Below are 17263 nucleotides of genomic sequence, written 5' to 3' on the forward strand. Positions count from 1 at the left end.
TTAAAGTGGAAGTTCCATTTTTGGGTGGAACTCCGCTTTAATACAGCTTGTCTGAGCTTTAGAAAGTGGGGGCCCGGGAGCTGAAATTACACACTGCAGAGCTCAATGAGGAGAGTTCTGAGAGCTGATTGGTGGGAGGAGACACACGCCCCCTTCACACAGCACACAGGAGCAGAGCTGAGGCTATCAATCACAGGCTGTGTGTCCACATCTATGCTCTCTTGGTGTCAAGAAAACTTGTCAGACGTGACTCATGCAGATAGGTGAGGAATGGGGCAGCAGACCGAAATTACACTTAGTGCTCTGGTTTGAGACAAGTACACACTATATAGGGATGTGCTTTATTCATATTTCATGTCTGAGCTTTACAACCACTTTAGGCCATTTCACCAGAGCAGAAAATTGAAGAAAACAGCTGAACGGCCTCACTCCGAATAACATTCGTGGTAAAACAGTGTAGAGGATCCAAAATCTCTTACATCATGGTGATGAAAGGTACAGACAGGCTTACGCGTTTCACATCAATGTAGATGCTTAATCAGAGCACTATGAGTTTTCTAAAAAGACAGCATAACATTAGTGCTTGTGCGTAGCATCTTGTTGTGGTAATGAACATGTAACGTGTTTGCCTAATGATGTACAATTCATTTGAATGGTACCCCAATGCTCCTTGCTGACAGATGTATATTTCACCCAGTGCAAAAGTGCACTAATGTATGGTATGCTGCCAAAAATTTCCATTACCACTTTTTTGGCAGCACACCAAATCACAACATGTGTCCAGCAGAAGGTGCATTGGAGTGTCGTTCAAAATAAGAGTTACATGTGATTTGCTGCATTATACAATGAGATGGTATGAAAGGGCCATGAGTCATTTCCTTTTAGGCGGGATGTCTTTGATTGAAACCTTACCCAAGTTTGAGCCTTACACAAGAAGAGGGTGAAGACATGGCTCTGATGTATTAAGATGTGTGTAAACTGCAGCTTGAGCTATTGGGCTCTGTTAGGAACCTAATTCAGCTGCTTGCTGGCTGAATTAGCCACCTAAATATTCATAAACACCATATACCTGGTTCAAAAAGAGCAGTGAGGCCTTCAATCAGTTGAGGTTCCACCAGACTCCACTTCACTCAAACATCACTTATGACACCTAAATAATCATAAGCACCATATACCCGGTTCAAAAGGAGCAGTGAGGCCTTCAAGCAGTTGAGGTTCCACCAGACTCCACTTCACTCAAACATCACTTATGACACCTAAATATTCATAAGCACCATATACCCGGTTTAAAAGGGGCCTTCAAGCAGATGAGGTTCCATCAGACTCCACTTCACTCAAACATCACTTATGACACCTAAATATTCATAAGCACCATATACCCGGTTCAAAAGGAGCAGTGAGGCCTTCAAGCAGTTGAGGTTCCACCAGACTCCACTTCACTCAAACATCACTTATGACACCTAAATATTCATAAGCACCATATACCTGGTTCAAAAGGAGCAGTGAGGCCTTCAAGCAGTTGAGGTTCCACCAGACTCCACTTCACTCAGACATCACTTATGGAAGCGCTGACTCTTCAAACAAATACGAAAAAAGAATATTTGTAGGGAAATGGAAGTACGTGGCTGGCATGTACCAATCATTGTCCTGTTCTGTAACTTCTGTCCTACTACAGGGGAGCCAGAGTTCCGCTATGTGGCCGGCATGCACGGGAACGAGGTTGTGGGTCGGGAGTTGATGCTGAACCTGATGGAATATCTGTGCCAGGAGTACAAGAACAAGAACCCCAGAGTAGTGAGGCTGGTCACTGAGACCCGCATCCACCTCCTGCCCTCCATGAACCCCGATGGATATGAGATGGCCTACAAGCTGGTAATACCCTTCCCTCATCCCAAGACATTCCCAAGTCATCCGTGCCCAGGGAGGAATCGTGAGGATCGGGCGGCCAGAAGACACAGAGTGGGGATCACCTGCTGAGACGCGGCTTGTATATGAATAGGCGCGCTGTCAAACAAAGTCCCACCGGCGAATCTAATAGACAACACACTGATCCAATGCCAGTGAAGGAGGCAGGACTTTGTTTGACAGCGCGACCTGCGTCTCAGACTGAGATCCTCGCTGTGTCCTCCGGCTGAGTTTCCTGGCTGATCGCTTCTGCGGTGCAGGCTTTTTTTACAGGACATCAGAGCGGCTGGGGGGGGGGGGCTGGGAACCCCTCCTCCAGGCCACCCTGATGACTGCACCACTTCTGCCAGAAGTGATCAGCCAGGAAAATGTCAGCCTGGTCCGCCCCTGCTCCTCACTTACCTCCACTAAATTCCACTCGCAAAATGCGAGCAGGCGAGTGGAATTTTTGAGGGCTGTCGTATGTTCCATTATTGTTGCTGCAAATATTTGTAAGAAAAACTTTTTTTCGATAAGAAAAAAAGTTTGTATCAAAAAAATACAAATAACCGGCTAGGGCTGCACTCCCATTCACATGGGCAGAAAAATCAATCCCATATCTTGGAATTCATTTAACAGCATCTCATTCTGACTTATTCTCAACCAATTATCCTCCTGTATTAAGACAGATCACAAATCTAATAAAACAATGGTCGCAACTTCCTTTATCCTGGATAGGGAAGATTAATGCAATCAAAATGACTATTCTACCCAAATTGCTTTATCTATTCAGAGTCCTCCCTATTCCAATTCCTTCCTATTTTTTAGAATAGTACAAAAAAGAGCAACTTCGTTTATATGGGGCTCTTCTAAACCACGTATACCGATACACACACTACATCTTCCCAAAAATAAAGGAGGCCTGGGATACCCTAATTTTACTAACTACTACAGAGCAGCACATTTGGCCAGTCTGTCCAAATACCATGCAAAACAGGAAATCCCATTATGGGTATTTATAGAAGCTTCAGAAAATGACCCTCTATTAATATCAAATTTATTATGGCTTGATCCTAAAGACCTCTTTAAAATTCATAATCCCATAACTAAACACTTCTTATCTCTCTGGGATAAACTAAAAACCAAATATCAGTTACAATCTCCACACAATCCTCTCCTTTCTTTTATCAGAAATCCAGCCTTTTATCCGGCTTGGATCTACCCAAATTCTTTTAAAGCTTGGACAACATCAGGCATTCAGACACTAAATGACTTCATAGCATCTAAATCATTCCTTTCATTCCCATCGCTTAGAGAAAAATATGATCTACCAAACTCTGAGATATTTAGATATCTCCAAATCAAAAATTTCTATACACCATTCCTAAAGGGGGATACACCATTATCCCAATTATCCATTTTTGAATCAATCTGTACAAAAGATCCATTTGCTAAAGGTACAATTTCATCACTTTATAATCAATTATATGGAGTAGCAAATCTTAATAGACCCTCTTACGTTCAGAGGTGGGAGGAGGACCTGGGACGAACTTTAGAAGACACGGACTGGTCTAACTTATGGCTCACATCTAAGTCATCTTCACCCAACATCTTAGCACTGGAGACAAATTATAAAGTCCTAACTCGCTGGTACCTTGTACCCGCTAGAGTGGCAAAATATTCACCTAATACCTCAGCTCTTTGTTTTCAAGGATGCCCAGAAATAGGCACATATTTACACATATGGTGGACGTGCCCAGTAAACCAAACCTTCTGGAAGGAAGTCTTCGTGATTGCATCTAAAATATTTAAAAAAATAATACAACCAGATCCATATTTAACTTTACTTAATCTAAAACCGGAATGGTTAACACTCTCTCAATTCAAACTTATGATCCAACTAATAACGGCTGCAAAACAAACAGTGGCCAAGGCATGGAAATCTCCTACATTGGTACTAGCAGAAACAATTCACAGAATGAATAATACAATGTCCCATGCTAAGATGGTAGCCATCGATCAAAATCAAATTCCAAAATTTGAAAAACTTTGGCATCCTTGGATAAAACAACAGTTCCTGTCAAACTTCAATGACTCTGTCCTGTTGCCATGGTAACAGATTAAATGACTTACAGAGACACCCATTCTAAGGCTTCAAAGAGAACTAAAAAGAATAATAAACTGATGAGCGGGACAACCTTGTGGACCATACCTCTACCTTTCAACCCTTTTTCTTCTTTCTCTTTCCTTTTCTCCACCTTACGATTAAAGCTCATTATCAGAATTTATTTGACCTATATACACTCTACTTGTAAACAATATGTATAGTAGGTATAAATCATTTAAATACCTACAAAAGTAACTAAGGAAATGATATATATCTTTAATTTAGGTTTACGTGAACCCAATGTTTAATATTTGAAATTTCATGATATTTACCTATATAAACCCTACTGTAAAACAATGAGCTTACTTTATAGATCCTTGTAAACTTACTTTATGTATCTTTATAACATTGTATACTCAATAAACTTCTTTTGACAAGAAAAAATAAAAATAAAACCAAGTTTCATGAACAAACAAAAATATTGCTTTTTCACAAACAGAAGTGCAACTTTAAAATACTAAAAAACCTCAAAAAACTGTAAACTCTGTTGGCTGTAATGCCATTGCACATATAACCTGAATATATTACCAACAATAAATTTTAAGAAAAAAAATAAGAAAAGCCTTTTTCTTAATTCTGTTTTTCTCTTTCAGCAGCTTAGTACAGTAGATGCCCCTTACTTATCCTTATGCCGCAGTGGAATAGTGCAATACATGTTTAAACTTTAATGTGCTATTATTATAGGCTGTAGGTGGAATTGTGTTACCGATTTAGAAATGGCCAGCAGAGTAGTGTTTAATTTTGATGTCAATTTTCAATTTAGTTTTAGTCATAGTCTTTTGACTAAAATGCCATTTTAGTCGTATTTTTTTAGTCTTATGACTAAGATGCCGTTTTAGTTTTAAGTCGCACTTTAGTCATCTGAATTGTATTAGTCATATTTTAGTCGACTAAAATAGTGTTAATTTAGTCGACGAAAAATATTTTAGTCGACGAAATTAAAACACTGGTTAGGGCAACCCATTCACTGGCCCCTGGCGGGCAGTACACCCTAACGCGTAAAAAAAAAAAGACCTGTTTAACACATTTTTTTAAACCCAGAACACCTTTACATAGCCCACGTGAATTGTGGTGTGCTGCAGTTCCTGTGTGTCACCACTGATGTGGGGGGGCAGCACTATGAATGGCAGCCTTTTCCTGTGTATTTACTGCCTGTGCCTCCTCCTCTGTAGGGCTCGGAGCTCTCCGGTTGGGGCATCGGTCGCTGGAATTACCAAGGACTGGATCTGAATCACAACTTTGCGGATCTGAACAATCCGATGTGGGATGCCGAGGACAATGAACTGGAGTTTCCCAATCACTACATCCCCATCCCGGAGTATTACACCCTGGAAAATGCCACGGTCAGTAACAAAGTAACATCTGCAGAATGGGGGGGGGGGGGATTTTACAGTTTTTATTTACCTCCCTTAAATATGTTCAGGAACCAACTTATATTTAAAAAAAAATAATTGCAGTTCATAAAAATATTAATTATTACATATTAATAGTTTATATTTACCACCTGCCAGTTATTAACATTTGATCAGAAGTTTTCTTAAGGCCCAAAAACACCAGGACAGTACAAAGACCCCCCAAATGACCCCTTTTTGAAAAGTAGACAGCCCAAAGTATTTAGTAAGAGGTATGGCGAGTTTTTTGAAGTTGTTTTTTTTTTTGTCACAATTTTTTGGAAAATTAAGAAATTAAATAAAAAAAAAAGTTTCACGTTTTCTTTTTTTTACATACTGTCACCAGCGCAGTACAGTGTCATCATATAACTGGTGTGGCGGTTATCAGGGACAATAACTGGTGACAGTATGTACAAAGAAATAATATATATTTTTTTTTAATTTTCTTTTTTTTTTCTTTTTTTTTTATTTATTACATTTTTTTGTTTTTTTGTTTTTATTAACACACTGTTATCATAGTAACACTGTACTTTATTTTTTATTTACACATCATGGTTGTTTATAGGTGTGCACATCTTCACTGGTCTCACAAATCGATTATGATTATCCTGTCCACCATTCGATTTGATTCGGTTCCGCAATGCATCACGATTACTGCGCAAGTGTGCATGGTTAAAAACTTTTTATCCAAAAATTCAAGCAGTCAGAAAAACAATTTTTCTCCAGTGGCAGAAGGATAGCTGGGATCAGGGGCAGAGAGATGGCTGGGATCAGGGGCAGAGGGATGGCTGGGATCAGGGGCAGTGGGATGGCTGGGATCAGGGTCAGAGGGACGGCTGGGATCAAGGGCAGAGGGATGGCTGGTATCAGGGGCAGAGAGATGGCTGGGATCAGTGGCAGAGGGATGGCTGGAATCAGTGGCAGAGGGATAGCTGGGATCAGGGGCAGAGAGATGGCTGGGATCAGGGGCAGAGGGATGGCTGGGATCAGTGGCAGAGGGATGGCTGGGGTCAGGGGCAGAGGGATGGCTGGGATCAGGGGCAGAGGGATGGCTGGGATCAAGGGCAGAGGGATGGCTGGGATCAGGGGCAGAGAGATGGCTGGGATCAGTGGCAGAGGGATGGCTGGGATCAGTGGCATAGGGATAGCTGGGATCAGGGGCAGAGAGATGGCTGGGATCAGGGGCAGAGGGATGGCTGGGATCAGTGGCAGAGAGATGGCTGGGATCAGTGGCAGAGAGATGGCTGGGATCAGTGGCAGAGAGATGGCTGGGATCAGTGGCAGAGGGATGGCTGGGATCAGTGGCAGAGGGATAGATGGGATCAGGCAGAGGGATAGATGGGATCAGGCAGAGGGGTGGATGGGATCAGTGGCAGAGGGATAGATGGGATCAGGCAGAGAGGTGGTGGGATCAGAGGCATGGTGGGATGGGGGGATCAGGCAGAGTGGTGGTGGGATCAGAGGCATGGTGGGTTGGTGGGATCAGGCAGAGTGGTGGTGGGATCAGAGGCATGGTGGGATCAGGCAAAGTGGTGATGGGATCAGAGGCATGGTGGGATCAGGCAGAGAGGTGGTGGGATCAGAGGCATGATGGGATCAGGCAGAGAGGTGGTGGGATCAGAGGCATGGTGGGATCAGGCAGAGAGGTGGTGGGATCACAGGCATGGTGGGATGAGGCAGAGAGGTGAAGGCATCAGAGGCATGGTGGAATGGTGGGATTAGGCAAAGTGGTGGTGGGATCAGAGGCATGGTGGGATCAGGCAGAGTGGTGGTGGGATCAGAGGGATGGTGGGATCAGGCAGAGAGGTGGTGGGATCAGAGGCATGGTGGGATGGTGGGATCAGAGGCATGGTGGGATGAGGCAGAGAGGAGAAGGCATCAGAAGCATGGTGGGATGGTGGGATCAGGCAGAGTGGTGGTGGGATCAGAGGCATGGTGGGATGCTGGAATCAGGCAGAGTGGTGGTAGGATCAGGCAGAGAGGTGGTGAGATCAGAGGCATGATGGGATCAAGCAGAGGGGTGATGGTAGTGGAGGGATGGGATCAGTGACACTCACCAGCTCTCAATGTCAGTCGATTCCCCCTCCTCCATGCTGCACAGTCTGTCTTCCCCCTTTCGGTGCCTCCAGTGATTCCTCTCCTCATGTTGGGTCTCCTCGAGCCCCCCCTGCACTGTACTGGCTGTCGGCTCATCAGCTGACTTTCTTCTTCAGTGAAGGGGAGGGGGCTTTTCTCCACCATACAGGCTCTGTCTCTGTGTTTCTCCTGGAGAGGCAGAGCACTGCACGGAGCGACGGATGACATCACCAAACCTCGATTCGGCCGATTCGCAGCATCGGTGCACCATTGTGAACGTCTGAATCGTGATGCACGATTATATTCAACACCCCTAGTTGTATATACCAGTGATTTATTCAGTGCGTTTTGTTGTGATTATCTGATCACATGGGCATACAGATGGGCTGTAATTGACCCTGTCTGTATCATGTGATCACTGTGACCAATCACAGCTAGCAACACATTTGTACAAAATGAATGGCATGAAAGGAAGCAATCCATTGTTTACAATTGTCAGGGGATCTGGTGTGATTGGTCACACCGATCACATGGTACCAGCAGCGGGCCATTACACTGATCAGTCATTGGCTGTGTCTAGCAAACACAGCTGGTGACAGATTATGCCGTAGTGTGGCCTAAGAACTGCGTGCAGGGCGCTGTGCAAGCTCCAGGAAGATGTCATATGACATCCATCCAGAACGCCAGAAGTCCTGCCCGGCATATAGCAACATGAAAGGTGGGATGGAGAGCTGGCAACTCATTCTTTTGAATATAATGCTTAATTAATACAAGTGGAAGTGTACAAAATACAGTGACATACGTGTTTCGACTGTTAGCTAACAGCGTAAGCCGCTGTCTTTTGTATGCTCCACCAGTATTATAAAAGCATTATATTCGGAAGAACGAGTTGCCAGCTCTCCATCATACTTTTCCATGTTGTGCTTGGGTGCAGGACACCATGAGCTAGTGCACCTTCTACCTGCCTCCTTGGGGAATCCATCTGGGTGCTGTCTCTCTTTCTACATGATAGAGCCAATGAAAGATCATGAGTGCATGCTGGGAAATCTCTGCTGTCCTTAGTTTGTGGTTTATGAATCCCCAGGTGGCTCCGGAGACTCGCGCCATCATTGACTGGATGCAGAAAATCCCCTTTGTCCTCAGTGCCAACCTCCATGGAGGGGAACTGGTGGTCTCCTACCCCTTTGACATGGCTCGTTCTTATTGGATGGCCAAGGAGCTGACCCCGACCCCAGACGACTCCATGTTTCGCTGGTTGTCCACAGCCTATGCTACCAGCCATCGCATCATGTCGGACGACAACCGCCGCATCTGTCACTACGATGACTTCATCAGAGTTGGCAACATTATCAACGGGGCAAACTGGCACACCGTGGCCGGAAGTGAGTACAAAATGAGCTGGGAGCGTTCCCATTACCATGTTATTAAAGAGAACCTGGCATGTCAGAAAGGAAGGCTATCTTCTGTAACAATGGCCATCCAGGGGTTGCTGTATTTTATCGGGTCCTCTTGACCTTCCTGCTGGTGATTTGGCATATAACTGCCTCCAGAGACTCTCTAAAGGCAACAGACAAATCGACTTCCACTTGTTTTTGCTTAGTTTTTTTGGCTCCTTGTCCATCGCAGAGAGAGTCAGGGGTACAGGATATTCAAATACAGCAGCAAAAATACCCTCTGCTCAGTAGTATCTTTAACCTCTGCCACAGGCTAGTGCAGATTTGGTAGTTTTATGTATCTTCAGCCCCTCTCACAGGTCAGTTGTAGACCTTTAATCCCAAATGAGTAATTCATTAAGCAGGGTTCTTCTTCCACTTCCTCCCCAGTAAAGGGGCCAGAGAGGCATGGGCATGAACCAGACCTCCCAGTAACTATACCCTCCCCAGGCAGCAAACCAACTCCCATCCTCCCCAGACAACAGGCCCAGGAGACAAGGGACCTTCCACCACTAGCGCCTCTCTAGGTAAAGCCTGGGAGGGAAAGGACCTCTCTATGAGGGGTTCCCACATACCCGTGCTTATTTCCTGGATCTGTACAGTACACCTGCTGTGCCCATTATGAAGGGTTCCCACCATCCCTGTGCTGAGTTACCGGGTCTGTACACCCGCTGTGCCCATTATGAGGGGTTCCCACCATCCCTGTGCTGAGTTCCAGGGTCTGTACACCTGCTGTACCCATTATGAAGGGTTCCCACCATCCCTGTGCTGAGCTCCAGGGTCTGTAGAACTTCTGTGTCCATTATGAGGGGTTCCCACCATCCCTGCACCCAAAACTCTAAGGTAGCAGATATAATATCTTGTCTCTATTTTACTTTCACTGTATATAGTATATGAATTCTGATTTCCGCTCCAGTACCACTTTCATGTCCAAACTGTCTTCCCTTCTGCACCCTCCAGGTATGAATGATTTCAGTTACCTTCACACCAACTGCTTTGAGGTGACGGTGGAGCTGTCCTGTGATAAATTCCCTCACGAGGTGGAGCTTCCGACAGAGTGGGAGAATAACAAGGAGTCCCTGCTCATCTATATGGAACAGGTTGGTTTTGTACACCCCCATTCAAGCTACAAATTTTACAGATAAAGGCCATGACTTGTATAACTGTCCACCCCCATGTAGTTGGCAATTATCAATGAATCACTGGAGTGAAGCTCAGATTAAACACACCAGCTGTGGCTTATATTTAGGCATCACTGGCAACAGTATATATAAAGTCCATACCTGCCAACAGTCCCGATTTTCCCGGGACATTCATGGATTTCAGCCCACATTCCCAGGAGTTATCCCGAAAAATCAGTTGTGTCCTGGGCAGGGGCGACCGGTCTGGAGTGTCTGTTCCCACCTTAAAAATGTTTCACTGCTTCATCATCACCTGGCGCCGCCCAGTGGCGTCGCTAGAGAGGGAGATTGCCGCACCTAGATTATGCCTTGCTCCCGTGTGCCCCCCCCCCCTCCCGCTAAATTAGCATAGTTGCCAACTGACCCACCCACCCAGCAACTGCTCCGTGTACTGCTGGGTGAGCAGTATAGCTAACCAATAGTATTGCTCATCTAGGACAGAGAGAGCTATCTCCTGTACAATGTCTGCAGTCTCTGACCATCTCTTGTATCATGTCTACAGTCTCTGATCATCTCCTGTATCATGTCTGCAGTCTCTAATCGTCTCTTGTATCGTGTCTGCAGACTCTGACCATCTCTTGTATCATGTCTGCAGTCTCTGACCATCTCCTGTATCATGTCTACAGTCTCTGACCGTCTCTTGTATCATGTCTACAGTCTCTGATCGTCTCTTGTATCATGTCTACAGTCTCTAAACCATTTCTTGTATTATGTCTACAGTCTCTAAACCATCTCTTGTATCATGTCTACAGTCTCTAAACCGTCTCTTGTATCATGTCTGCAGTCTCTGACTGTCTCTTGTATCATGTCTGCAGTCTCTGACCCTCTCCTGTATCATATCCACAGTCTCTGACTGTCTCTTGTATCATGTCTACAGTCTTTAAACCATCTTTTGTATCATGTCTGCAGTCTCTAAACCGTCTCTTGTATCATGTCTGCAGTCGCTGACCCTCTTCTGTATCATATCCACAGTCTCTGACTGTCTCCTGTATCTGTTTGATAGGATCTGCCTGGGGGCATGGTGTTTGGAGTTTCTTTACCTGCTGATTGTTAAACTTTCTGGAATACACATATTTCTATTGTGGTGTAGGATCTGGGCCTGCTGTCCCTCCATCCCTCTTTCTTTCCTTTTTTCTTTCCTTCCTTCTCTCTCCTTCCCACCCTATCTCTTTTTTCCTGTCTTTCTCTCTCCCCCTGTCTTTCTTCCTTTCTCTTTCTCTCTCCCTCTTTCCCCCTCTTTCCCCCTCTTCCTTCTCCCTCCTTCTCTCTTTCATCTCAGACTCTAACCAGACCCCCTTTAAGCCACGCCCAATATTTAGTCTAAACCACACCGAATTTTATCTCTCCACTAGGCCACACCCACAAATTAATTTTTATAAACAAAGTAACTTTGTATCTCTATCTCTCAGGGGGACTTTAAAACAGCAATACAGAAAGGAATTATATAAAAATATTTTATTGGAAACATATGAGGTCAATAGCATGTTGCCGTATCAAACAGTATAATCTGGTTAGGGGATAACAAAAACATTTCACATTTACAGAAAGCAAACACAAAATTACAGCATCACATATAATTGGTCTGTTGTAACGATGCCCCAACGCGTTTGGACCCATATGGTCTTCTTCAGGGGTTTGCTTTGCTAGAAAGAGATATATTTAGTATCTCAAAAGAGATATATCCAATGATATGTGATGCTGTAGTTTTGTGTTTGCTTTCTGTAAATGTGAAATGTTTTTGATATCCCCTAACCAGATTATACTGTTTGATACGGCAACATGCTATTGACCTCACATGTTTCCAATAAAATATTTTTATATAATTCCTTTCTGAATTTCTTGTATTGCTGTGTTAAAGCCACCCCTCGGGGGAACTTTCCCATGTTACACAAATTGTTTTGGGGTGTGCAGCTGTTGTATCTCTCTTGTATGTGTCTTTCCTTTTGCTTGTATCTCTATCTCTTTCTATATGCCCACAACTGATCAAAGACCTATCTGTCCCAAGAAAAACATGCATAGTATGTTAGGGTAGCCTACAAAAAGCCAAAATGTGTAAGGTCCAGAATCAAAACACCTATGAAATGAAAAAAAAAAATGTTTTGGAACTTAAGTAGTTTGTAGTAAGGAACAGGTTCAGGGACTCGAGTGGTAATTGAAGTGGAAAAAGTCAGTTCAATCTCCAGGCTGTGTTATCTGGAAGGGGAGCCTAGATCACATGACCAGATAAATGGAATTACAAATTCTTTAGTAAGCAGGACCATTAATATTCCAAATGTTTATCTATATGCCCCCGTTACAGCTTCAAACAATAGGATGTTATTCTGTACATAGCATCTAGATGCAAGAGGGATTTTCTTTCTATTTGTAGGTCCATCGGGGGATAAAAGGCGTGGTCCGGGACAAGGACACAGGCAAAGGTGTTCCTGAAGCCGTCATAGAGGTAGATGGACTCAACCATCACATCCGCACAGGTAAGCGGTGTAGAAAGTACCTGTGACAATGGCAACTGAAAACAAATATATATAGCTGACTCAAGACTCTCAAAAATTTGAGACATCCAAGAGAATTGATCTTCTGGTCCCCCACTGTGCTCAGTGTTCCTCCCACCAACCTCTACACCACCTCTTGTAGTGAGCACCACTGAGCACAGTGTTGGATAAGGAGAACACTCTCCTAGAAGTGTCAGGGAGCCCATAACTTTTTAGTATGTATCTTTATTTTATATAAGCCGGATAGATATGCGTAAATACGTGGTGATCCTGTCAGTTCTCTTGCATTCTTCTGCAATATTTTGATGATACCAAGCACAAAAGCTGATCTGTGCTGTGTTGGTCAGTTTGCATCCTTTAGAACCTAATTGGAGCTGCAGGACACTGTGCTGACACACGGAGTGCATATAGTTCTGTAGTCCACCTGGTTTGGCCTGGAGTAAAGATTTTTTAAAAATCTGTTTCTCTTTCTTCAGCTCTTGATGGAGACTACTGGAGGCTTCTCAATCCAGGAGACTATGAGATCACCGCTAAGGCTGAGGGCTATCACTCATCTACCAAGTCGTGTCACGTCTCTTATGAAGACCGACCCACCATCTGCGATTTTTACATCTCCAAGACACCCAAGCAACGTTTGAAGGAACTGCTGGCCAAAGGAGCAAAATTACCAAAAGAGCTAATTCTACGTCTGCGCCAGATTCAAACTCGCAAGCTGAAGGCCAGCGCCAAGAAATCTAAGTGAAAGAGGCCAAAAGATTACTAACAGACTTTGGTCACCCAGTTTCAAAATCCTTCAGCCGATATAAAATGAATTTGTTCTTCCCATCCATAGTACCGCTGGTGGGACGTTCTGAAATCATCATTGTGCACATTTAAATATGATAGAGAAGCCTGAACGGTAACATATAAACCTTTCAGATGTGCTGTAGGTGGAAGGACGTTTAAAGGTCCTAAAGTCATCGCTAAAGAGTTTGATTTTCTCTACTTGTTTTATGAAAAAAGTGAAGTCTACGTTTCTTGTTGGAACAATCCACCAAATATGGCTCAGACATTTAAAAGTTAGTAGTAGTTGGTCACATCCAACTGGACTTGTTCTCTAATGTTGAAGATGTTCCATAGCTTCTCCAAGCCATTTCCCCAGTTCTGATGAGTGTCTGGGACATATCCCAGCAATATATCCACAAAGGTAGCACAGACACCTTGATCCAATCACCATGGAATGTGTAGATGTTGACTGTCCAAGAATGGGATGGGAGGTGTGAAATTCCTGGAACCACCATGTTGCAGTTTCATAATCCCACCCTTGGTGTCTGCCTAGGTTCTAGTCACATGGCTGAAGTTGTGAATTGTCATTGAATCGCCGGTATAGAGATGTTAAATGGATTATACGTGGAAGACAGAATGGAATGCCCCCATCCCAGTTGTCCTCTTTGTACATATGTATACCTTCTCTCCTTTCCTTAAGGTTTGGGAAAACTGGGATGAACTTGGGGTTTGGTGAGAGCCGGGTTCAGTTCAAAACCAGCTGTTGTTGCTGGGGTAATGAGCTGCAAGTGGGGGAAACCTTGCCCAGCAACTGACATACACAAAAGGAACAGGGATGCTCATGACATCATTAATATTGGCACACTGCCATTGGCCTAATATGGGCATACGCCCATATTAGGTCAATGATGTCACTCCACCCCTTTGTGTACGTCAGCTGCGAGCCAGGGAATCTCCATTCCACAGCACATTGGCCAGTCAATGGCAGCTATCTTATGGGTTTGGACTGAACCCAAGCTCATCACTAGTCTTGACCAGTTTGATATGTGTACAAGTTTTGTCACTGTGGCAAGTAGGGTGTGGGTCCTCGGGCCTACTCTGAAAGTCTTGGGAAGGGGTGGACATAGGCCTTTTGGCTTAGTTCGCCCTCTCCTTTGGGGGTTTCCCTTCGGGGGAGCCCCACCTGTACTTGGTATGGTCTGTTTCGGCAGACCTTATAGTAAACGGGGGTCCGCCTGGTTTCGGCCAGATGGACCCATTGTATAAGTACCTCAGTCTCTGTCTGGAGCCTAACGCCCCGGGGGATCAGGTTTCAAGTCTTTCCCTAGCGGAGGACTCTGAACACCCGTTGCACGTTTTTGTGTTTCACTCTTTATGTATGTGCACTTTTTTTGGCACCGGGTGGAAGTTTTTGAGGTGTGTTTCATGCCACTGGCTTTTCAAAAAAAAAACTAGTCTTGACCAGTAGAATTTGTCCTCCTTTGTTGGACCATTCTTTGTTATCTCTCCAATGCATGGGTATGTTCCGATCACTCATTAGAACTGAAGGAATGGCTTGGATAGGCTATGGACATTTCTCAACAATACAGAAGAAGTAGACTTGACAAACTACTACTAGATTTACCATGACCTGGAGAAACGAGAACCTTCACAGAGACATTTGAAGGCATTATTTCAATATTCATAGGATCTATGAGGGCCTATCTTCTTTATCGTTAGGTGTAGAAACTATGGCAATATGAAGACATTTGATGATCTGCTGAGATTTTTGGATCCGTAATTAGGAAATTAAATTGAAGTGGATGCGAATAGCACTGGTCTATTCTCCTTCACCCGGATATTTGCAATAAACGTGCAGGTTTTTTGTTGCTGGCTCAAGTTCTGGGGACTCTGGTGGTGACATCTCTGCACCCATGTTCTCCCTTAAGCCAACCATAGATGGAGTGATTTTCTTTCCTGAAATCTATGGTTGCAGGAAAGACAATTGCTTGATTCCCCCCATCAACACAGTCAGTGTTGTTGGGGGAATCTCTCCCACAGAGCCATTGTGTTCTCCCGGCAAGGACGGCTCCCCCTCTTAATAGCCGCTAGCAGTATTCGCATGTAAAATATGACAGGCTGGTTGTACCGAAGTTGATCGATCAACTTGGGTACATTTAGCTTGCCCATACATGGTTTGAATCTTGGCCAGTTTAGCAGGGACCAGCTGAGATTCGAACCATGTATGGGTTGATGGGGGAATCCCTGCCGCTGAGCCATTTTGTTCTCCTGGCAGGGACGCCCCCCCCCAATAGCCCCTAACAATATTCGCATGTAAAATCCGACAGGCTGGCTGTACCCAAGTCGATTGATCAACTTGGGTACATTCAGCCCGCCCCTACATGGTTTGAATCTCGGGCCAGTTCAGCAGGGACCTGCCGAGATTTAAACCATGTATGGGGAAGCTGAAAGTACCCAAGATGATCAATCGATCAACTTCGGTACAACAAGCCTATCAGATTTTACATGCGAATATTGTTAGCGGCTATTATGGGGGGGGGGGGGGGGGCCCTAGCAGGAGAACACAGTGGCTCAGCGGGAGGGATTCTCCCATCAACCCATACATGATTCAAATCTCGGCCGGTCCCTGCTGAACTGACCGAGGTTCAAACCATGTAGGGGCAGGCTGAATGTACCCCAAGCTGATCGATCGATCAACTTGGGTACAACCAGCCTGAAGGATTTTTCATTCGAACCATCTATGGCCAGCTTTAGGTTTTTATGTTTGTCCTACATTGTGGAGAATACATCAAATGAATAAGATGCCTCCTACTGCAAGAGGAGGAACAACGGACCATCAGCATTTCTGGTGTGGCAATCTAACCAACTGCTGAATAAATCAGGCCATCTGCGCCTACTAATACCACAAATATGACTGTTTGTGGACTGACCATTAAAAAAATAAATCATCTGCTTTATATTCACTTAAAGCAATGTATACATTTAAAGTAACTGCATTGTCCACACATGCTGCATTTTCAATATTTGGGATTTTTAATGACCACATGACCCCATGGAGAACCATCTTCTATTCTATTTAGTAGGCATTGCAGTGGTGGACTGTGACGTGTGTATGGAAGATGTTCTTACAGGCTGGGACTGCTTAGAACAAGTTGTGTACATAATGTAACTTCAAATCTTTTCTATACTTTGTGAGCTGTTGTTGAAATGCCGGCATTCATATATACTTGCTAGTCAAGTGACATCAGTATGATCTAATAAAATATAATTCCCTCGAAATTTGTCTGATTTGTGTTGAACAAGCAAAATGTTCCAAGGGCTGGGCAGTGGACTTTCTACAATGTACTGGGTCACTGGGAACTGGCAATCTACCCTATATTGTCAAAAGTATTGGGACACCTGCCTTTACACGCACATGAACTTTAACCACTTCAATACCGGGCACTTATACACCTTCCTGCCCAGACCAATTTTCAGCTTTCAGTGCTGTCGCAGTTTAAATGAGAATTGCGCGGTCATCCAACACTGTACCCAAACTAAATTTTTATCATTTTTGTTCCCACAAACAGAGCTTTCTTTTGGTGGTATTTGATCACCTCTGCGGTTTTTATATTTTGCTAAACAAATAAGAAAAAAACGAAAATTTTGAAAAAAATAAAAGCTTTGCTTTTGTTTCTGTTAAAAAAATTTGTAAGGAAGTAAGTTTTCTCTGTCACTGATGGGCACTGATAAGGCGGCACTGACAGGCACTGATACGGCAGCACCGATGAGGTGGCACCAATGAGCGGGCACTGACAGGCGGCATTGATGGGTGGCACTGATATGCAGCACTGATGGGCATTGATAGGCGGCACTGATGGGCACTGCTGGGAACTGA

General features: G+C 44.3%; 1 protein-coding gene across 2 annotated transcripts in view; it reads left to right on the forward strand.

The window, feature by feature from the left end:
* Nucleotides 1–16665, forward strand: part of LOC141130560 (inactive carboxypeptidase-like protein X2) — a 120617-nt gene extending 103952 nt beyond the window's left edge. For both annotated transcript variants that reach the window (XM_073618144.1, XM_073618145.1), the window contains 6 exons: nt 1676–1872; nt 5224–5394; nt 8603–8900; nt 9912–10051; nt 12501–12603; nt 13098–16665. In XM_073618144.1, coding sequence (XP_073474245.1) covers nt 1676–1872; nt 5224–5394; nt 8603–8900; nt 9912–10051; nt 12501–12603; nt 13098–13363 — 1175 coding nt within the window. In that variant the 3' untranslated portion in view covers nt 13364–16665. The remainder of the gene's footprint in view (nt 1–1675; nt 1873–5223; nt 5395–8602; nt 8901–9911; nt 10052–12500; nt 12604–13097) is intronic.
* Nucleotides 16666–17263: the final 598 nt, after the last annotated feature.

Source organism: Aquarana catesbeiana, linkage group LG01, assembly GCF_042186555.1.
Source record: "Aquarana catesbeiana isolate 2022-GZ linkage group LG01, ASM4218655v1, whole genome shotgun sequence".
In the NCBI taxonomy this organism is placed as follows: Eukaryota; Metazoa; Chordata; class Amphibia; order Anura; family Ranidae; genus Aquarana; species Aquarana catesbeiana.